A 21,602-nucleotide genomic window follows, 5' to 3' on the forward strand; every position below is an offset into this window, starting at 1 on the left:
TATCGCTAGATCATAATCTATGTGCGCACTTCCTCTGGCCCCCTTCAGCAGATGTATATTAACATGTACCCAAAGATGAACCAAAAATCTTTATTATAGGAACCTTTAAATTCGCAGAGAACACTGCCTTATCTTTCAGCCTTCGTCTATCCATCAGCATCTCAGTGCTTGGTATCTAATATGCGCCTCTCGTCTTTCTCTTCTCTCTTGTCTTTCGTAAATGCGTTAAACCCGGGACTTTCTGCTTTAATGCCATCAAATCAAACAGCGATATGACGCTCGCCAGTTTGGTACACTCCGTTCATGCCGCCTCCGTTCCTTGTATCTCGACATCCATTGGCATCCTCCTTCTTCTGTTGCTCTGGAAGCTTGCCTTGCTGAATATCTTGCGAGTCATGTGGTTCATCGCGCATTGATCGCGCATCGTCTGGAACCATCTCACCGTCGCTCACCGTAGGAAAGGGTGTAAGAACGTGGCTGATGTCTCCCCACCAAGACTCCCCAAACCGAGTAAACCAATCGACCGTGATCTTGAGGCCCTCGTCTATAGATACCTTCTGTTCCCAACCGAGTCGTTTTAGCTTGGTACCGTCGACTGCATATCGGCGGTCGTTGAAGGGCCTGTCCCGAGTGTATTTGATCCACTTGCGGAGCTGTTCTGGGGTGTCGTGTGAGATCTCCATTCGATCGAGAAGCATTGATGAGAGTTCTAGATTGGACACCTCGTCATGTGAGCCTACGTTGTAAATCTGGCCAATTTGGCCCTTGTGCAGGATCGTGTCAAAGGCATCCGCTGCGTCGCCAGCGTACAAATACCGTCGTGTCGGTAAGCCATCCCCATGCAGCACCAACGGCCGCCGGCGATTCAAAAGACATATGAACTTAGGTATTATTTCTGACAAGCTTTAGTAACTGGACGTGTATCAGGTCCGCTTTCACCGCCTGGAGACTCACTTTCTGGGTATTGGTGAGGACCGTATACGTTATTGCTGCGCACGATTATGGCCGGGAGTTTGAAACTCTTCTGATAAGACTGTACCAGCATCTCAGCCGCTGCTTTGCTGGCAGCATACGGGTTTGTTGGGGCCAATATGCTAGTTTCAAGAAGGTCGTCATCGTCTTCTTTGACCTCGCCGTAGACTTCATCTGTCGACACATGAATGAAGCGTCCAATGCCAACTTTCTTGGCACTCTCGAGTAGAACATGTGTCCCATAGACATTTGTATGCGTGAAGCCATAAGAGTTGCCAAAGCTCAAATCTACGTGGGATTGAGCGGCAAAATGGAGAACGGTATCAATGTCGTACCGCTCCATACAGTCAACAACTTCAGCAGGATTGGTGATATCGCCATTGTAGAAGGTAAAGTTATGTGATTCGCTAAGGATGCCAGTGTTGTTAAGAGAAGCACAGTAGTCCAGCTTGTCGAATGAGACGATGTTGTAAGCATGTGGATATGTCAGAGTGAGGTGGCGGACGACCCAGCAAGCGCTTCAGAAGGAACAAACAAATGGTCAGTGGAGCTGATCTTGGCACGTCGAGTCAGAACGGAACTCACATGAAGCCAGCGCCGCCTGTAATCATGATGTTCTTAACATCGGGACGAGGCTCGAATTTGGTGGTACCAATGAGGACAGGAGCATGCTTCCATACATCGCTTTGTCTACCATGGTCATTTGACCTGACTGAGGAAGGATTTGTTAGTTTGTGCTTATGCGATTGGGTCGTATCTTGCTCTCAGATGACGAGAGGCTGGGAGAAATATCTTACTGTTGGTGTCGCCGTTCACACCCGGTAGATTTGATGAAGCGGTCATGGCTACCGCAAAGATGCTGAAGTCAAGTTGAAAAACTGTTATGAGATGATATAATAAGAAGAATCATGAAGCGTAATGGCAAACTGAGTCTCTGCTGCTATCCAGTATACAGGGTTACGGACAAAGCTGCGTGCGTCATGAACGGCCAGGATTTTAATTGTCGCAAACCAAGCGAACCGCGGCCTATGGGTCCGAGGACAGGGGATATCTAAGAGGAGAATAAAACTCTGGGGTTCAGCAATGAGACGCGTATGGACGCATGAAAGAATCCGACCAAGGCGGGTTTCGACTAGAGGATACAAATTTCTTTCCTTGTGTAACATACACGGCGTCGAGTTTTCTGTTGAAGTGGTGAGCAAGGGAATCAGGTCAAAGGGGCAAATCACTAAAACCAAGATAGACGTTGGAGTCTAGCGTGGCCTGTTCACTGTACAGGTACCAAGGGAAGCACCCGACTACTAGCCCACCTCTAATACAGACATTTCTCATGGAATCCAGGGACTGATGTAACGCCACGCGACCAGTACCAGTATGTATTAGCTAAAATGTGGCGTTCGTTCCTGGAGACAGGAACGTTACGCCACAGTCTTTACACCCTCGATATGGCATTGATGCTGTGTTACATTCCAGATTGTGAAATCCAAACTGTGAGGCTAGATGAGAGGATGTTAGCAGATCCTAATCGACTATTTGGAACACATATCTATATCTGGCCAGTGATAGTAATTTCCACTAACATACCACTTTAAGCACCCTATCAGCCAATCTGGAAAACGGTCAATTTTAGGTTACAATATCCAACGGTGTAACCCATAAACGGATACTTTTATTAAACGCACTCCATTACACTAGGACCTTTCCTCTCATCTCTTTGCCAAGGCGTCAAATGTCGGTTCGGAAAACCCTTGGATACTTAGCATGAATTACAAATCTATTACTATATGGGTACTTGGTCTAAGCGATAACCAAGTGCTGCGCAGTTGACGACAATATTTCGCTATTAAAAAGATAAAAAGGATAAAGAAAAGCCTATGCATTTATCAAAGATATCATGCCGCAGGAGATACGGCTTTGGTATGCCCTCTCAACGAAGGAGCGGATAACCCAGAGACAACATCGACGGTCCTCTACCAATCTGTTCATCTAGTCTAGCATATCACTCGATTTATATCGAATTTGCTGTTGACTCTTTATGCCCTTACTCCTATACTCATCTTTCTATTGAACGGTTATTGTACCGTGTAGACATTCCTTTGATCGAGATATCGCTTGACTGAGTATGTGTAATTACAACGAACTTATTTCATAGTGTATTTCCCACAAAAATCAATATTCTCAGAGTGCCTGCCTGCTCACAATATGTCTATCTTAGCATGGATTATCGTTATTATAGCAAGCTGGGTAATAATCGTTGTAAGGCATCTTGGCAACCGTCCAAAGTTCGATTGCATAATATCGACACATGTATGTGATGAACTGTAATGTCAATGCTGGCAAATTCGCCCAACGTGGTTTCCCAGAACAACTTCGTCAATGTCTTTCTATGCTATTTTCGTCTCAAGTTTACGAACGCCTGACGCCATGACTACCACGTCATCATTAGTGAAACGATTACAGGTTGAATCTCTTGCGGTCCTTTTCCATCTTTGCCTTCCACTGCCACTGTGTCGCATCGTCACCGTCGCTTCCGGCTCTTCCAATGCCCTTGTCGACTCTCCTCAGCTTCAAGGTGAAACGGGGGCCTAGTTCCTGCAAGCCGGCACGGATACCCTCCACGCCCTTGACTTCCTTTCCATCAGCGCCGACAATGCTCTTCTCTGTCTCTCGCTTTTCACGGAAAACATAACGGTGCCGTCTCACAAAGATGTAATCACGCTGGTTGTGAAGTGTTGTCACTTGGCGACCCTGGAATTCCGGCTTCGGAGGGAACAGCGTCATGAACAGTTTGGCTGTCAGCAGACCCAGAGGGGTCTTGAAGTTGTTGAGCAGAAGCTCGGGGTAGTGATTTGTCGGGTTTCCGTGGCCGGGGAGCTTCTTACCCTCGATCCAGTTGGTGATTGAGAAGTGAAATGTCGGACCAGAAGGTAGATGCACGACCGTAAGGCCTGCGGGCTTCTTAGAATCCTCATTGAGAAGAAGAACAGTCGTGTACTCTCGGTTTGTAGCATATTTGCAGATTTCTCGGAGGGAGTACTTGTGACCGTATCGATGTGCAGACCTGGGGACATAGGAGCTGTTGGGGAAGAACTCGCAAAGAACATTGGCTTGTTCATGCAGAGTAGAGTTCAGCGATGTCGTGACCAGGACCTTGGGCTCTGGCGCGGGAATATCGGTGAAGAGCGAGGGAAACTTGAGGGCGAGTGAGGTGGGCGTCAAGTCGAGGTTTGTGCTTGCTGTGGATGGCGCGACACTGTCGTCTCGCTGTGCGCGACGCTCTCGCTTCTTTTCCAGTGCAGCTTGTCGTTCCTCGTCCAACTCCTCATCGGAAGCCAGCATACTGTCGACATCGTCATCTTCATCCAGCTCCTCCTCGGCGCGCATGGCGGCCTCATGAGCGGCCTGCTCTGCTGCCTCAGCCTCTTCAATGCGACGCCTCTTGAGTTTTTCGAGGTCCACCTGCACGCCTAGGCTATCGTCATCGACATCATCCCATACTCGCTTCGAGTCGATCGTAGCAGGTTTGTGCTTCGCTAGACGGGCTGCCTTGAGCTCAGGGTCCTTTGCCTCTTCCCTTCTGCGTCGGTGTCGTTCCTCATGTTTCTCCTTATTCTGATGCTTCTTGTACTGAACAAAGAGCTCCTTTCGCTTGAGCTTGTTGGCGGATTTGAGCGCCTGCACGGGTGGTTTGGTAAAGCCCATAGTTGCTGGAATAATGTCTGCAAACTCAAAACTCAAATTCTGGACACTACAGATGGATTCCTGCGGTTGGTTGATAAAATAATTTGGCAGAGGGGCATTTCTGTCCGGCAGAAAAGTCCAACTTTTTGGCGGTGAAGATAGACTTCATCCAATCACAAAATGCGATCTGCCATCAGCCCCGCTAAACATATCAGCTTTCGCAAAAAACAGTTACCTTGAAGACAAGACGACAAATCCTTCCACAGGCGCAAGTTATTTTGTGCTACAGCAAAGATGGCACCCAACGGCACAAAACGAAGAAAGGTTGCTCACGACTCTTCTGATCACGAGTCTCGAGGTCAAGCCGAGTCAAAGAGCGCCCAGAAATCTTTCTTCAAGAACGCTTCGAATTGGGATCTTGAACAAGACTACGAGTCGCGCCCGCGCAAGGGCAAGAAGCAAAAGGAGAGCAACCGACTACCTATCAAGACAGCCGATGGTCGAATTGAGCAGGCAGAAGGGCAAGAGGATGATGAAGCATCGATTGAAAGCGACACCGAATGGCTAGAAGGCCGCGAGGATGAAGAGGAGGTAGAGTTTGAGGAAGAGGAGGTCGAGGAAGAGCCCGAGATCCCTGAGCCTCAGCAGATTCGAGATGCACAGGAGGAGTTGGCCAAGATTGGTACGCAAATGAACGAGAATCCGGAGGAACACGTCGGCGCATTCAAAGCACTTGCCAAGATCGGACAATCCAGGATTGTCGCCATTCAGATGCTCGCCCTCATGACACAAATGACTGTCTACAAGGATGTCATCCCTGGCTACCGGATACGTCCACAGGAAGAGAACGGCCCAAGAGAGAAGCTTTCCAAGGACGTGCGAACTCTACGGCAGTATGAACAAGCTCTCGTTTCAGGATATCAAAACTACATCAAAGAGCTTGCTCGATGCTCCAAGCTCGATATAAGGGCGTCAAAGGGTGGACCAACCCTTGCCAGCATCGCTATCACTTGTACCTGCACTCTCGTTACATCAGTGTCACACTTCAACTTCCGAACAGATCTACTCAAAATTCTTGTCACCAAGCTCAGCCGACGCAAAATCAACCAGGACGGTGTCAAGTGCCTGGAGGCTCTCCGTGAGCTATTCAAGGAGGATGAAGAAGGTCGACCATCAAATGATGCCGTTGGTCTGCTTTCCAAGATGATGAAGGCCCGCGAATACCAGGTCGACGAGAGCGTTGTGAACCTTTTCCTTAGCCTACGCCTCCTGTCCGAATTTTCAGGTAAAGCGTCTCAAGACTACGTCGAGAGTACCGAGGGATCTTTCAAAAAGAAGAAGCGCGAATTCAGAACCAAGCGTTATCGCAAGGAGCTCAAGGAGCAAAAGGCTCTCGACAAGGACATGGCCAACGCAGATGCATCTGTCAGCTACGAAGAGCGCGACCGCATGCAATCAGAGACTCTGAAGCTCGTCTTTGCTACTTACTTCCGTATTCTGAAGTTGCGAATGCCTCATCTCATGGGAGCCGTTCTCGAAGGTCTGGCCAAGTATGCCCATCTTATCAACCAGGATTTCTTTGGTGATCTTCTCGAGGCGCTGAAGGACCTCATCCGCCACAGTGAAGAGGATGCCGAGAAAGGTCCCGATGATGAAGAAGCAGAAGTGGAGGAGGAAGATGAAGATGATGTCCCTGTGCGCAACCTGACCCGTGAAGCTCTCCTCTGCACCGTCACAGCCTTCGCTCTGCTCGAAGGTCAAGACGCCCACAACTCACGCAACGATCTTCACCTCGATTTATCGTTCTTCACTACACACCTTTTCAAGACACTCCTCACACTTTCCACAAACCCTGATGTCGAGTTGACACGTCCCGTCAACTCAACCAGCGCAACTACTAAGATCAATGTACAAACAACAACGGTCCTTCTTCTGCGTTCGTTAACCGGCATTCTTCTCCCGCCTTGGAACGTAAGGGCGGTGCCGCCTATGCGTCTAGCTGCATTCTCCAAACAGCTCATGACGGCTGCGCTCCAGCTCCCCGATAAGTCGTGTCAGGCTGTCCTTGTACTTCTTAGTGATGTGGCGCATACCCACGCAAAGAAGGTTCGAAGTCTTTGGGATACAGAGGAGCGCAAGGGTGATGGTCGATATAACCCTATCAGCGATAGCATTGAGGGTAGTAACCCCTTTGCAGCAACAGTTTGGGAGGGGGAGTTATTGAGAAAGCACTATTCGCCTAAGGTGAGAGAAGGGCTGAAGATCCTAGAGAAGGGGATATCCGAATAGAGTTTTGGATGAGTAGAAATATACCAGCGTTGTGCTTATGTTTTCGATAATAACTGCATGTCGTTTTACTCTTAAGTTGTGAGAGGGACGAGTAAGTATGTCTTCGGGTAACTAATACGTTCTGACCGGTTTGTAATGCGAGGTATGTTAGAAACCGAATAACGGATGCAGTGCATTGTGAATTTAGTGACCTTGAGATAATCTGTTAATAGTCTATGGTGTGAACTACCTAGACTAGACTAGAATCCCAATTCTCAAATTCAATAAAGCCGACCGAGCCTGAAACTTTCCGGCTTCTCTGATATCAACATAAGGCCAAGCCCATGATATCCCGGCGTGTTTCCTCGCAGATGATCATTCTTCTATCATTTCGCAGCCATATGTGAAATCCGCAATACCATGCCAATCAGTCTCTTATCCTTTGGCAAAGGCGATTCCCCTTTACTTGGCCCACATAGACGAGCCTAGCCCTTTTGTCGGCTTGCGAGTTGTAACTGGCTTGCTTGGTTCATTTGCCAGAAAGGCAGCCATCTTAGCAGTCGCTGATGGTATGAAACCGGGAGCTTGTGGGCGAAGGCTTGTGTTGGCTATTCCCTTAGGCGATAATTCGGCTTTACCCTTTTGCTGCGGGACTGTGTTTGCGGCCTTGGAATGCTCAGTCTCCAAGGGGAATTTTCCCTTCAGCTCCAGCAGCTCGTCGGATGAGTATCTGATGACACTATTGGTCGTGGACTTGCTTACAGCCTCGGCCTTGGCTTTGATAGCTGGCGGTTCTTCGTCAGAGTCCTCATCCGAATCCCCTGACATTAGAGAAAAGAACATGCTTGCGAGGCTTTTCTCAGACTCTTCTTCCTTGTTCACAACCTTTGTCTCCACAACAGAGACGGTCGTGGGAACCTGCTTTCTCTCCCCGGTAGAGGCCATCATGGGAACCTGCATTCTCTCTTCACCGGAGATAATCGTAGGAGCCAGGTTTCCCACGACTGGCGGTTTAGCGACTATCTTCTTGGACTCTTCTTTCTTGTTCACAACCTTTGTCTCCCCAGTAGAGACGGTCGCGGGAGCCTTGATAGCAGCCTGGTTTCCCACGACGGACGGTTTAGCGGCTATCCTCAATCAGCATTTTACACCATTTGCAGGACTTTTACTTCTCACTACTAACTCTGGGCGGGAATGGTAGGCATTTGAGGTGTTGAGTCTTGACGACTCAGGAATGCTAGAGTTGCTGTGCCTAGAATTGCTCCAGGTGCACGCTTTAAAGGGTCAGATAAAAGGGTGGCCGTATAGTAGCGGGCGCTGGGAGGGGGTACATTGGTCTTGGTAGACGTGGGTGGTGGTCCACGATGCGGATGCGGAAAGGCTTCTGGTGCGATATTAGTCCATGGGCATATTAGTTAGCTATAGCAAGGGATATCCTACCTCGTCGCTTTATGGGGAGCGAGTTACCCCCCTTACTCTTACTCTTGCTTCTGGGCTTTGCGGTGATGTTACCGCTACTCTGGCCCTTGAACATTTTCTGGAGTTCTTTGGCATCATTCAAGTTACCGGCGTTGGCGTAACCGGAGTTTGCCATGATAGCAGTGGTTGGCTTCGCGTCCTGGAGGAAATAGAAAGTCTCTTGTAGCTAGAGAGAGTAAAAGTTCTATAATGAATGGATGCGGCAGACTTGGCTCGCTTTAGGATGAAATAACAAAACGCTGCAAGGGGGGGAAGATGAAAAGTGGTGAAAGGAAAGGAAAGGAAAGGAAAGGAAGAGAAGGGTGGGGGAGGGAAGGTGAAGAAACGTCGATGCCTACTACCTATAATCACAGGCAGGAACAGCCTAAGGAAGAAGATACGGCTACCTAGTATGCAATGCAGAAGAGATCGATCTGAAAATCCCGTCCTGGACCTAGTAGGTATTTAATATTAGAAGAATAGCAGTCTAATAAGCAAGTGTATTCTAGTAGATATAGCTTTGACACTGCCTATCAGTGGTAAGAAAAATGAGCCTCCGCTGGCTAGCACTTGGTTTTAAAGTGACTGAATTTTCTAGGTACCTAGGTAGATATAGGATAATTGCAGGAAAGGTCCTGGGCATTATCTGAAAGGAACTCTAAGGCTAAAGAAATATAAACGGCTGTGTAGGTATATAGGTATATAATAAGCAATATAGGCGACTTTAGTAGGAATATAATAATCTAAGTGCAGTACAGCTAAAACTTATATGCCTATTTATCTATATATTTAAGCCGGAGCTCACTTAATCTTTGTAGGCATCTATGGTTTAACTTTTAGCTGTAGCATTCAAGTGACCCGAGTTCTACTGTTAAACCAACTCAGATCGTGAAATTAGACCGCCCTCTCACAAATCCTCCATCAATACTCAACAATCCGCAGCTGCATAAAGACTACCAAAAGGGCCTAAGGATACGTGCATGAATCCTTGTCAGGGCAAAACTTTTCAACCCGTGCGCGTTTAGGTCCTATCGTAGTCTCTATAGCATTGATCTTTGGGGCAACATACTGTATACTTGAAGATGCATTTAGCCACGATACCTCCACTTGCTCCACTGCCTTCATGACAAACTCCTGCAAAGCCCCGGCTCCAGGAGCATCCTTGATGATGGCTATAGATGACACCCTGGGAACTCCTAGACAGGTGCTTAAGCGCTCAGAGCAGGGCTTAGAAAAACCAACCAAACGAATCTTATCATCCTCAGGAAGTTGTTTGGATGCTGTCCCTACCATTTGAGGGAAATGGCAGTTGAATGTTGAAGCCTGGTTGCCGCGAGCTACGAAAACCATGGAGTACTGCCTTTTAGGTTCGTCTTCTGTAGACTCGGTGTCCTTTGACGACCATGATTGGAGATTCCGGGTAATTGAATTAAATCCAACATCTATATTGGCTTCGAGCTCAGGAATTGGCGGCGCAGGAGGCTGTTCCGGGCCGTCCCCTATCCTCCTGGCTTCCTTCTCCTTCTGCACTGCACGCTTACCCTTCGATCGCTTGATGTGTGTTTGGCGATATTGACCAATTGGACTCAATAAGCTTTGGCTGTCAGTAATGTTTGCTTTTCGTAGCTGGCCCTGCTCTGTCTGGAACGATACAGAGGCTTCTGGCGGGGCTTTACTTACTCGCATAGGAGTTCCAAAATAGTGTCTTGGTCTTCTGCTGAGACATCCGGCCTAACTTCTCAGCATTCGTGATGAGATGATGGTTTTTGCAGTTACTTACCATGAGACAGTGGAAAAGGGAGTGTCAAGTTGGTGAACAACTTTCTTGCGAGCGGCTTGAGAAGCTGGAGCAGACATGATGGATACTTGATGACGCAGGTGGAGGCAAGGGAAAAAAACAGAACCAAACGGTAGTCGATACAGTCACTTCAATCAAACAATTGACCCAGTGACAATTGAGCGGGCGTGACAAGGGCGGTTTCGAGTGCAATGATGGAAGGCCAGGAAAAGTTATTTGCTTTGCAGCCTGCAACTAACTATTCGCAAATATGTATCGGCAAAGTGGGTCAAGATAGATTTTGACGGGGAGTTGCTTCTAACTAGCGCCGCTTTACATGTCACAAGCCGCAGGTACAAATTCTGGTCAAAGAAATTGAAACAGCCCGTGTGACGATCAATGAGGTCCCCATTATTTTATTGAGCTTATTAACATATCAAATGTAACGCGCTGCTCAACGGCCAACGAAGGCAAGTAGTAAATTAGGTACAAGTATTGCATCTCGTATAGTATTCTATAGTGGCCTTTAACATCGTAGATTCTCAAGTCTGAGACACGTAGCTAGCCGCCCGAGGCAAAGAACCGTGCCCTGTGACACAGATAAACGCGGTTGGTTGTCATGAAGTTTTATCACAGGCAAATTCTAATGTAGGTATCCTTCAATCAGGCTTCACTTCCAGATACCATATCAGCCCACTCTCACAGCCACAAAACAGCTCAGAAGTTAGTAGGTCTTCTGTTGTGCCGTTTGTTACGATTGAATAGATGCTGAATGTCTTGATACCCCACCAAATGTCATGATCGCTAACATGACACCTACAGAGTCTAAGCACGAAAACTCGGTTGCATTAACCTTTGTAGGTTTATTATATTTCCGGTGCCGACTTGTCAAAGACTTGGAAGATACCAGACCCTTCAGCATTCATCTATTCACTCGCGCGCATCAACATTGACAGTAATTCCCGATCAATCTGTCATGGCATCGATGTAATTGAATGCACTATCCTCACCCCATACCTTAGTACCCAAAGTCATCTAATTTAGTAATTTATGTCTACCCCGCCCTAAGTCCAGCATAGACACAGACAGGTACAGCCTGACATCACCTCGCGCACAGGTGAGCTCTCCACTAAAAAAGTTGAGCCACAGTGACGGGACCTAGCCCAAAGTACCTATGTAGGCACTTTTTTATGGACGGGACGTGTCACTGTCAAACCAGTTAAGGCAACCACCAATTTTGCCTTACATTTCATCTATACTCTACGACATCAGAGTCCACCCACTTGCTTTGAAAACCCCCGAAAGCTTCGACTTAGCAACCAAGCCAGGTTTCTTTTCTTCGCCTTGACCCCACTCGATTTATATCGAAACAACAATACCAGCAATAGTATTGTATTTTCTTCTTTCAGCAATAAGGCCAATATATTATCAACCTTACCGGAAAGGCAAGTACAACAGGGCAATTTTCATCTTGTTATTTCCATGATCCATTCACTGTATCTCTTAATCGTACTTTCCCCCCTCTTGTCTCTACTATCTGCACCCCCAGTGCTCCTGCCGTGGCGGGGTACCCACACTAGCAGACCGCGACCGCGCCCTGCCAATCCATACTCCAGCTCTTCCAGATCCTGGTTTGGTTTTTACCTTACCCTTAGATCCAAGAAGCCTTATCCATTTCCTGCACTTACTTCTTATCCATCCCATTTCAAGACTCGAGAGTGAACACGGCTCTGGGAGATTTTTAGTTTGATCTGGCGTCAGATCCCGAGTCTCTTAATCGCCTGTCTCTTTGTCTACCTCAACTGCCTATCCCCCCGCATCAACGCTTTGGCTCTGATTCCCTGTTCGACATTCATCTCGAGCTTGGGAATCTTGCTGCTCCCCCGCTACACCTCACTCTTCTATCGAACCCACATGTTAATTTTGTGCAGTTTTCGTCGGGGCGTCTCTCGCGACGGTGTGACGTCTCTGTACTCTCACGCCTCGTCCCCGTTGACTCTACACGACTCCGATGGATCCAGCCTCGAGATCTCCCGAGCTTCTAGATCGCGCTGCCTCCGCTGAAGCAAGCACGACCCGGCCAAACCCATTTGATGACAGCGATATCTCGTCTCGCAAACGCCGGCGCACTTCTCTCTCTGGGTCTCCTGCAAATTCTCTCGATGCAACAAATCCCATTCACGACTCCTCCAGCTCCACCACTCTCGACACCGATCCTGCCTTGCCTCGACCTGACTCGGCTGCAGACTCTCCAACAGTTCCTGTTGCGCCTGAGACCCCCGAGTCAGGCTCTCACATTTGTGATCCTCCCACGGAACCTCCATCCAGCATGGTCACTCTCAACCTCAGAAATGCGACCCAGAAAGATTCGTCTTCGTTGCCATCTTCCCCAACTACTGCGGCTCGGTCAGCTGTGACTGAGAATGCGACTGATGCTGTCAACGGCAATGTTCAAGAGAGTGTTGAAGACTCTGAGGTCGACATGATTCAAGCTCCTCAAGACAATGATATCTCACGACCAAGTTCCTCGCAGTCTGCAACCCCGCCAATCGAGGTTGTCTCCATACAATCAGATGAGGATATGATGTCCGACTACCAAAGTACTGGTCTTTCCTTGGTCGAGAGTGACCTTGTCGCAATCGATCCAGTTAATGAATTCCCTTTCAATGAGCCCAATGAGTCACTGGAAGGAATCGCGGCGCGGCTCGCGACCTACCTTGGAACACGTAAGGCACATCCACCCTTCCCAGCGAGCCTAGATACTAACAAAGTAGAATCCTCAATCGATCCGTCGGTCATTCATAAATTGCAGCAATGGCTAGACCAATATCTCGAATACGTTGGGAATGTCGGTAGACAAACAGCAATGAGATCATGCCGTCTAAACGTTCCTTTCTGGGCCACCCTCCCACGCATTATTCCAGCAATGGCTTTCCGCCGGTAGGTGCATACCTATATTCAATATTTAACATAACTAACCACCATAGACCTCCACTTTACGAAGACGAAACACTTGTGGAACTCAGTAATGCTTTGTTTGCAAGTTTCGCCAAACTATCAGCTTGGTTTGTCGGGCAAGACATCCTAGCCATCAAGGAATTCATGGTAGATCAGGAATCGCAGGGACGGCAAATACCCGAACTTTTTTCTCCGATTTATCTTCATCATCTTCATTCAATAACCCTACCACCGCGACTCAGCGACAGTCAGACCGACCAGGTTGCAGTTATGTCCTCGTACTTCGTCAGAGCCTATCAAAAAAATGCAAGTGGAAGCATTGGCAGTCTTTTGCAGCTGACTAGAAGCTTGGCAGAACTTATTCCTAGTTATCCTCGTTTGACTAACGATTTGGCATCGTTTTGCCAAATGGCGTCGGATATCATGTCTGACACTCTCAACCCACGCATTCCTAACAATAATTCGATGTTCAAACAGGAACTCGAGAACGGATTCGCTCTGTACGAACTAATTTGTAGGATATTTGATGATATGATCGAGAAAAAGTCCTCGCAACTATTCGCGGATAACATCCTCAGGGGTGTTTCGGCTTTGTCAGATATGATCAAGACAGTCCTCAGATGCGGCCTCCCTATTGCAAGTCGTCTACTTCAAGAGCACCAAAAATCTTTTCCTGCAGTCTCCCAAGACTACGCTGTTGAGGCAATTGCTCTCAAGCGTCGCTTTGAAACCTTCATCAAACTCCTTCGGTCGAGCCAGATGCAACTTCGATTTCAAGGAACGACACAAATGTGCAGAGAACTTGTCGAGTGTTGGAGAATTCACTCCGAGCAAAATGACAATGACAGCCCCGCTTATATTGGGCATATTGCCGAGTATCTCATCGGATCCGGGTTCATCAACTACTTTCTAGGCTCTAATTGCCATCCTGAAATTACCGTTGAGGGCGCCAACATCGTCGGGTTCATAATAGTGACCAGGAACTATCGCAAGGAGCATGTAGATATGATTTGGCAAGGGATCACGTCTGGAGAAGATCCTCGTACAGTCGACGCCCTGGCGCGTATGGTGATTAGTATTGCCCATCTCTTTGACATCGAAGGCCTACTGGCTCTTTGCGAAAAGTTCCAGACACTCCCTATAGATGCCTTTACGCCCACTATCCGATTGCTTTGGGAACATGTCATGAAATCCATGACAGAGAGGCTTGCGATAGAGCAGCCCCTCGGAATCCAGCCTTACAGCCTTTGTCTGCGGCTGTTGAGGGAGTCCTCTGTCCCCACAGGCGGATCGCAACCCGTGTCACCTGAAATGCAGCAAGCAACAGTGCATAAACTCCAGGAATTGTTAAGATACGGACCGACCCACGAAGGGCGAGAACAATTGTACCTGAGCTGTCTTGAAGATATTGCAAACAAGTCTGCCACCACCCTAGGCAGTCTTTTCTTTCTCTCCATAACAATCCGGTCAAGAGTTATGGCCACCGAGCTACATGAACTAGTGGAAGAACACGACTTCACGAGACTTCTTGTAGAAGAATTGGAGCATGCTATCATGGTCGGACGAGCAATGGATGCTCAGATGGTCCTCGCCTCGCCCATTTACCAGCCTCGAAGGGAATTCATTGCCGTCATTATCCAGTTGGAACCACAAACCATCACTCAGGAGCTGGGTTTCAAACTCTGGGACATGCTTGTCGGTTCTCTCTCACTCTCAGTGGAAGACAGGAGAACCGGGTGGGACATATTGAACACTCTCAACCGGGGGGGCAACTTTGACATTCACACGAATCACTTTCTCCGGACTTGTCTACTTCACTTTCTCCCAACTCTTCCCGCTGAGTATTTCTGTGAAGGTATGCTGGAATTTCTTCTAGCCGAGATCATGCCTCGTCTCAATGAAAAATCGGACCTTGCGCTCGATGACCAGGAAGCGGTCAACAAAAGTGGTATTGAACAAGTTTGGCGCATCGCTCTTGAAGCCGAAGATGAAAATTTGGCCGAAAGGTCTCTCCGAGTCCTTACAAAGGATATCTACATCGAAAACGAGTACATTTCCTCCGGTCCCGCACAGCGAACGCAGTTGATTCACCTAGCTCTGGTTGGCCGATGTTTAAACCAGTTGAAAGTTGCCGCGAAAGACCTAGATGCTTTGAGCTGTAGCTCTCAAGGTGGTGATGATGGGGACATGGCATTTGTTACCAAGGGTCAGAAGTTCCTAGGAAAAGAAAGGATATTTGTCCGTTCCTTGAAGTTTCTGCGGTACATGCTGGATGCTCATCGTTCGAAGCCACACTTGTCCACACCCGACTTGAGAACGTTGATTTCTCAAGCACCATATGCGGTTCAGGGTGACTCAGCGGAACTCAAGTATCAGTCTTTTGATGGCAATCAGCAGACTGACATCAAGCCACTTTTGATTGGAAAGGGAAACACTGCAGCTTCTTTGCTCGCCAGCCTCCGTGAAGAAACCGGATTCGAGAACTATCGGATCTACTATAGAGGCCAGCCATTCCTACCACGTGAGACCGACATATGTAAATCTCTCAAAGATCTCCGCGTGCATGACGGTCTTATACTGGTCAGACGTGAAGAATCTGGCCCAACTCTCTCTAATCGGGTTACACCTGGTGCTTCCTCGCTCGAAATCGAAATCTCTGCTCATTTTGATGAGATATGGGAATACTTGAGCATGAAAGATTCACTCGCAGAAGAAGTAAGTATACCATTCATAGTCGATGAGACACCATACTAACCTTTCTAGATCTTCACCTTCCTCACCCAACTACCGACTGACGGCCGTCTCTCGAAGTTGATCGACAACGAACCAGCGGCGTACAAAGATGTCTTCCCCCCAGGGCAGCCTTTCAAATCACTTTACGCTGTGCATGCGTTGCTCAAGTATATCAAAGCTCTCTCTAGTAACATTAACAGTGATGGCAGTCAGAACGACACATTTTCGCCTCGTTCTGTCTCGTACTCTAAAGCTCTGAAGACAGCCATGTCCTTGGTTGTACATGCTATCTCAGACAAGGACGTCTTTGAACAATCATCAACGTTCATGCGACTAAAGCTCACAACAAGCTTGCTTCAGGCATGCAAGCAGTTTCATGAGAGTAGGTGTAGAAGATTGGATTTACTATACGGTTTCTAACGATGATGTAGGAATTAGCGCCTCAGAACAATCGACTATGTCGAAGAGTCTGGTTATACCAGATCCAGATCGACTGGTCGAAATCCTGTTGTATGCCGCAGATTATCCTGGAGAGGCGCCTTCATTTGCCGTACACTTGGCACTTCTTCTTTGTCAGCGACTAAGCGCCGTGGACAACCAATTTTGGACAAAACTTAGCACAAACCCAGGCTTTGGACGAGTCCTACGCTGTCTTCTACTAACTGATCACCGTCAGGCCATCAGAGCACGTTCGATCAAGGTTATCCAAGAGTTCTTCAATGTTGTAGAGTATGCAGCTGTCGGTCATGCTTCTGTCAGCACCCACAATGTTTCAGTAGCAACATACTTTTGGGTCATCACCAAAGATCTCATATCGGAGGCAGCTGGCTTTCCGCATCAGTGCGAAGAGCTATTCCGTTTAGCTTACTTCCTGCTGGCCAGAATCAGCAAGCAAACGCCTGAAGTAGTGAACATTGCAACGCTGGCGGCTAAAACCAGCCAACTTCTGCTAGAGCATACAACAACTGAGGTATGTCACCGTGTTTGACCAAACGTAGCTGGGCAAAGTGGACTAAATCCTTAATTACTAGACCATAGAATCACCCGATGTCGAAGATACATTAGCGAGAGGTTCGGCGTCTCTCTTGCATCTTTGTCTGCAATTGGACGCCACTGTTGCCTTATTTGAGGTACTCCCTAGGTAAGGAACGAAACCTGATATATCGTGGAATACTCTAACTGGCCGTAGGAACCTTGCTACGTCATTATTCTGGAAGCAGTTGTATCCCAGCAAGTGGCTGCCAGGCGGAAAGTCTGTGCCTAAAGTAATCCTTAATGGAGAAACTCGGTCCAAGCTTTGCGAAGTGGTGTCCTATCTGGTGAAGCATGACCGAGACGAGTTTCAAATGGTTCTGGAAGGACTTGGCCAGCAAGTGCCATTTTATCAAGATGATGAAGGTATGTACGGTCCTTTAGTAAACTCGCACGTACTGACGTATATTCCAGATAATCCATACCTATACGAACTATCCTACCACTTCGAGCGGTCCAGAGCACTCCGTGCTCCATGCGGCTACGCAGGACTGCAGAACTTGTCCAACACCTGTTACCTGAACTCATTAATGACGCAGCTATACATGAACACTGGTTTCCGGTGCTTCGTGCTCAGTTGCCGCGTTCGCTACCCTGAAACTAACCAGCAACTCCTTGAAAACACTCAGAAATTGTTTGGTCATATGCAGGAGAGCTACCTTCGATATATTGACCCGACTAACTTTGTCAATTCCATCAAGACATACGATGACACTCTAATTGATATCCACAACCAAATGGATGTCGACGAGTTTTACAATCTTCTTTTTGACCGTTGGGAGAATCAGCTTCTCGACCAGGACGAAAAGAAAAGAATGAAGTCGTTCTACGGTGGACAGCTGGTGCAGCAAGTGAAGTCTAAAGAATGTGAGCACATCTCTGAGCGCCTCGAGCCCTTTTCCGCCATCCAATGCGACATCAAAGGGAAAAGCACACTAGAGGAAAGCCTACAGGCTTATGTGGACGGTGAAATCATGGAGGGAGGTAAGCTGAGCTTCTTTGTTGCAAAAGCCAAATCACTTCTGACCAAGTCAATAGACAACAAGTACAAATGTTCAACGTGCGACCGCCATGTTGACGCGGTAAAAAGGTACTTCCTCCTCTTACTGACTTCTTTCTTCTGACTAACGAAATCTTAGGGCCTGTATCAAAGACGTCCCGGAAAACCTCATCTTCCACCTGAAAAGATTTGATTTCAACTTACGTACCCTTCAGCGCAGCAAGATCAATGACTATTTTTCGTTCCCAAGTCGAGTCGACATGCGGCCATACACCATCGAACATCTCAGTAACCCAGACAGTGATAGCGAGGAGGATATTTTTGAACTAGTTGGTGTGCTTGTTCATTCTGGTACCGCCGAATCCGGACACTACTACTCTTTTATCCGCGAGCGCCCTTCCTCCGCCGATCGCCCAAGCTGGGTTGAATTTAACGATGACATGGTAACTCCATGGGACCCAACGGAGATGGAACAAAAAACGTTCGGTGGTGCGGAACGTCCTCTTCACGACCCTAACGGCCTTGTGTACGACAAGAACTACAGTGCATATATGCTATTCTATCAGCGCGCTTCGTCCCTGCGTGCTGAGCAGGAAACTATGACGAGTCTTAACATTTCTACACCTCTCCGTGTCGAGGTGCCGGACAAGCTCAAAGATCATACCAGGGTCGAAAATACAGTTATCCTCCGCCGCCACTGTATCTATGACGAGACGAGCACTGGGCTCGTTCTGACACTGTTCCGTCAATCACTGCTGCGCTGTGGCCCTGTGGATGCGACTGTTGCTCGCCTGAGTTCTAACGACTTCATGTGTAAATTTCAGCAGGAACATGGGCTCCAGAATTTGGCCATGCGAACGCTACTTGGCCATCTGGACCAAATTGTCACGAGAACAAGGGACATTCCAGATTTCGATTCATATTGCAGAAGTCTGATGGGCGCGATCGCATCTTGCCCTTATTGTGCCTTTGCATTCTACAGTTACTTTGATGATTACCCCAACGCACTTCGCATGATGCTCCAACGCAACCCTGATCAGAGAGTGCGAAGCTTCACTTGCAAAGCTCTGGTTACTGCACTCAAGAAAATAGCAGAGGCATTTCCCAATGTCTACGACCCACAAGAGTCATACAGCCCAGTCTCTGGATCCGATGAAGATGAAGACCTTGATCGGCATGACATTTCTCACCGCTCTGTCATTGAGCGAGCACTGGTTATTTTCGATCATCTTTGGAAGTACTTCCACATCCATATCAGGGCTTGGGACGAGTATTTTGGAGCAATTCTAGGCTTTGCTGAATTGGGCCATCGTGAGACTGGGCGTGCATTGGCTGCAGACTTTCTGGTAAAGACTATTATGATCATATCGGCCGACCCTCTACAAGAACTCACTGGAGTCTGGGACAAAATGCTTGCCAGTGTTATTCGACGAAACAGTAGTCCAAAACCCCCTTCGTATGCATCAATCATTGCCCTTGTCCGGCACTTGATAAGCGAGATGAAATGGAAACTTGGGCCTGACGCAATCGAAGAGGATCCGGCAGAGCGTCTTACACAAACAGAGCCATTCAGTTGGACATCGCGTGAGATATCTCTCATCTTCAGTGGTTTGGACACTGCCTCTCATGCTAGCCTATTTGTCGAAAAGCTTCTTGCGCTTGATCAGGCACCGACATCCAGCGATGCTATCATACGCCACTTGGTACAATTGGATGACAAAGTTGATGACCGAGTCCTTTCAACACTGAAACAATGTCTTCGTGGCGAAACCTCAACGCTGGCTATGGATCCGTTCTTGCGGGCAGCCATTCCCTACATCGAGAGTACCAACAATCTCAGCAACGCTTTGGGAATAGTGCAACATATATTCACACAGGTGAGAAGTCTCCAGAACAATGAGGGTGTGTTTTTCGTACGCTTCTACATGGCAGCGGTGAAGCTTCAAAGAGAAGACGAAGAACTTGCCAGGGCAGTTCGCGCGTACAGCCTTGAGCAAGTGCCAGAATGGGTGCCTCTCCTTCTCGCGTGGCCTGATCAGCGCATGCGGGCCACCACAAAAGAGTTTCTCGATAACGCCCTGTTCGATAACCTGAAGGATCGCAGCCCGGTTGACGGTGAGAGTACCTGGTATGACAGAGATGCCATTGAGGAGACGACAAAGCAGGTCGGAATCGCATGTCTCGAGTACCTCAAAGACAACCACGTCCGCGGACGAACCAACGTCGGTCGAGAAATTGCGACCGAATTCCTGGATGTGATTGAGCAATGCAGTGCGGTGGTAGATGTGGACTCAAGTGAGCAGAGTGATATAGACAAGAGGTTCCGCAAGCTGCAGAATGGTGAGTCAGATGCATTAAATTGGGGGTTTGTGGCAAACGGCTAACAATTACGGTAGATGTGATCGATCCTTTGCGCAAGCTTGTTGTTGATGACATGGAAGACGACGGGACCGGTATGTTACAGTCATTCAGTGACTCTGATACAGTCATAGCAGACTTTTGGTAACGGCTGACGTTGGGTTAAAGACTGGGAAGGATCCTGCGGGTCATCTGAACAGATTGATGACATTGAGATGAACATCCCGGGTGTGCAGGAGCTACACGGTATGTAGCAGGTGTTACAATATTGAGCATGGCTCGAGGAGATCTTAGAGTTGCTTTCTGGCGTGGACGCAAACAGGTTGGCCAAGGTTCCGCGTTTCTCTTTTCCTCTTTCTATTTACATTTCGGACTTTGGTACATCTAGTAGACTCTAGCTACAAAATGAGTCGCGGATCGATGGCCTCTTTGGGCTAAAGGTGCCCATGTTACAGTCATGATGGCAGAAACGAGTGTTTCTGGGGCACAAATGCATAGCAGGGAGTGGCGGCGTACAATGCAAGAGGGACAAGGCTAAATGACGAGGGTTGAATGAAATGGCAACTTACGGCACTGATGGCGAGTTCAAAGGCCAGGCCGACGATAACGAATGGGATGGCTTTCTTCTTAGCTGATGAACGGACTTGCTGAATTGACAAACAAATCTATTAAGTACCTAGTTATGAGTACTTGATGCATGCATGATGGGACACGTCTGGAAAGCTCAAAACACACCTAGCGTCATATAAAGGAGCTAACGGGACTTGGCCAGCGGCTGGTGGAAAAGCTATCTTTGGGTACATGGCCAAAATTTCTGGCCAAAATTGCTAGCTGCAATGCTACGATACAGTTGTGGTTGCGAACACCTACAAATTTAGAAACATTTTCATAGAGATGAAACAAAACGGAAGAAACATTGGGTTCGTCTTGAAATGCGATGAGCTGAATACGATCCTTGTCAATGAAAGCCGTGGCACATTGTAGTTATTAGATGTCAAGCTGGCAATGATGGTGGTAAGAGAAAGACTCATGGTATAATCCAGCTAGGTGGCATGTTCTTTGATGCTGACTGACCTTGACTTGAAGGCTCATGTCAAGGATATCTACTGACAGGGCTGCAATCTTGATGCACAAGAAACAAAAATGTTGGTTTGCATCATGACTACCGAGATCAAGGAAAGAGATCTTGGGAATAACGCAGGAACATAAAGCGGCAGTGACGAGCATGGATGCAAGGACCTGTTTTTAGAACAAGTGATCATTCTCAAGATCTGATACGCTACGTCAAGAAATGTTTATAATATATTAAGGGTGGTGGTATAACTTGATCTCTCGATACAGTCAATATTTTCCGTAGCTATGTAT

General features: G+C 47.8%; 6 protein-coding genes across 6 annotated transcripts; 2 read left to right on the plus strand and 4 right to left on the minus strand.

The window, feature by feature from the left end:
- Window positions 1–260: 260 nt before the first annotated feature.
- On the minus strand, window positions 261–1,815 carry FSST1_010881 (dTDP-glucose 4,6-dehydratase; the record flags this gene model as incomplete). Its single annotated transcript, XM_083233957.1, has 4 exons — window positions 261–895; window positions 955–1,490; window positions 1,558–1,684; window positions 1,770–1,815. 4 exons carry the CDS (start codon window positions 1,813–1,815, stop codon window positions 261–263), a joined length of 1,344 nt encoding a protein of 447 aa, XP_083080577.1.
- Window positions 1,816–3,426: 1,611 nt separating this feature from the next.
- On the minus strand, window positions 3,427–4,674 carry FSST1_010882 (rRNA-binding ribosome biosynthesis protein RPF1; the record flags this gene model as incomplete). Its single annotated transcript, XM_083233959.1, has 1 exon — window positions 3,427–4,674. The coding sequence occupies one exon, from the start codon at window positions 4,672–4,674 to the stop codon at window positions 3,427–3,429; it is 1,248 nt and encodes a 415-aa protein (XP_083080578.1).
- A 273-nt stretch (window positions 4,675–4,947) lies between these two features.
- On the plus strand, window positions 4,948–6,942 carry FSST1_010883 (nucleolar complex-associated protein-domain-containing protein; the record flags this gene model as incomplete). The annotated part of the gene is made up of 1 exon (XM_083233960.1): window positions 4,948–6,942. The coding sequence occupies one exon, from the start codon at window positions 4,948–4,950 to the stop codon at window positions 6,940–6,942; it is 1,995 nt and encodes a 664-aa protein (XP_083080579.1).
- Window positions 6,943–7,383: 441 nt separating this feature from the next.
- Window positions 7,384–8,515, minus strand: FSST1_010884 (uncharacterized protein; the record flags this gene model as incomplete). Its single annotated transcript, XM_083233961.1, has 3 exons — window positions 7,384–8,048; window positions 8,105–8,305; window positions 8,362–8,515. 3 exons carry the CDS (start codon window positions 8,513–8,515, stop codon window positions 7,384–7,386), a joined length of 1,020 nt encoding a protein of 339 aa, XP_083080580.1.
- Window positions 8,516–9,345: 830 nt separating this feature from the next.
- Window positions 9,346–10,236, minus strand: FSST1_010885 (uncharacterized protein; the record flags this gene model as incomplete). The annotated part of the gene is made up of 3 exons (XM_083233962.1): window positions 9,346–9,973; window positions 10,060–10,110; window positions 10,160–10,236. The coding sequence occupies 3 exons, from the start codon at window positions 10,234–10,236 to the stop codon at window positions 9,346–9,348; spliced, it is 756 nt and encodes a 251-aa protein (XP_083080581.1).
- Window positions 10,237–12,167: 1,931 nt separating this feature from the next.
- Window positions 12,168–20,491, plus strand: FSST1_010886 (uncharacterized protein; the record flags this gene model as incomplete). The annotated part of the gene is made up of 12 exons (XM_083233963.1): window positions 12,168–12,882; window positions 12,931–13,096; window positions 13,144–15,829; window positions 15,878–16,229; window positions 16,279–16,817; window positions 16,879–16,988; window positions 17,037–17,245; window positions 17,294–17,863; window positions 17,918–17,969; window positions 18,019–20,219; window positions 20,276–20,332; window positions 20,406–20,491. 12 exons carry the CDS (start codon window positions 12,168–12,170, stop codon window positions 20,489–20,491), a joined length of 7,743 nt encoding a protein of 2,580 aa, XP_083080582.1.
- Between the last annotated feature and the right edge of the window lie 1,111 nt (window positions 20,492–21,602).

The sequence above is a fragment of the Fusarium sambucinum genome, chromosome III, assembly GCF_050947815.1.
Source record: "Fusarium sambucinum isolate potato_lamoka chromosome III, whole genome shotgun sequence".
Classification (NCBI taxonomy): domain Eukaryota; kingdom Fungi; phylum Ascomycota; class Sordariomycetes; order Hypocreales; family Nectriaceae; genus Fusarium; species Fusarium sambucinum.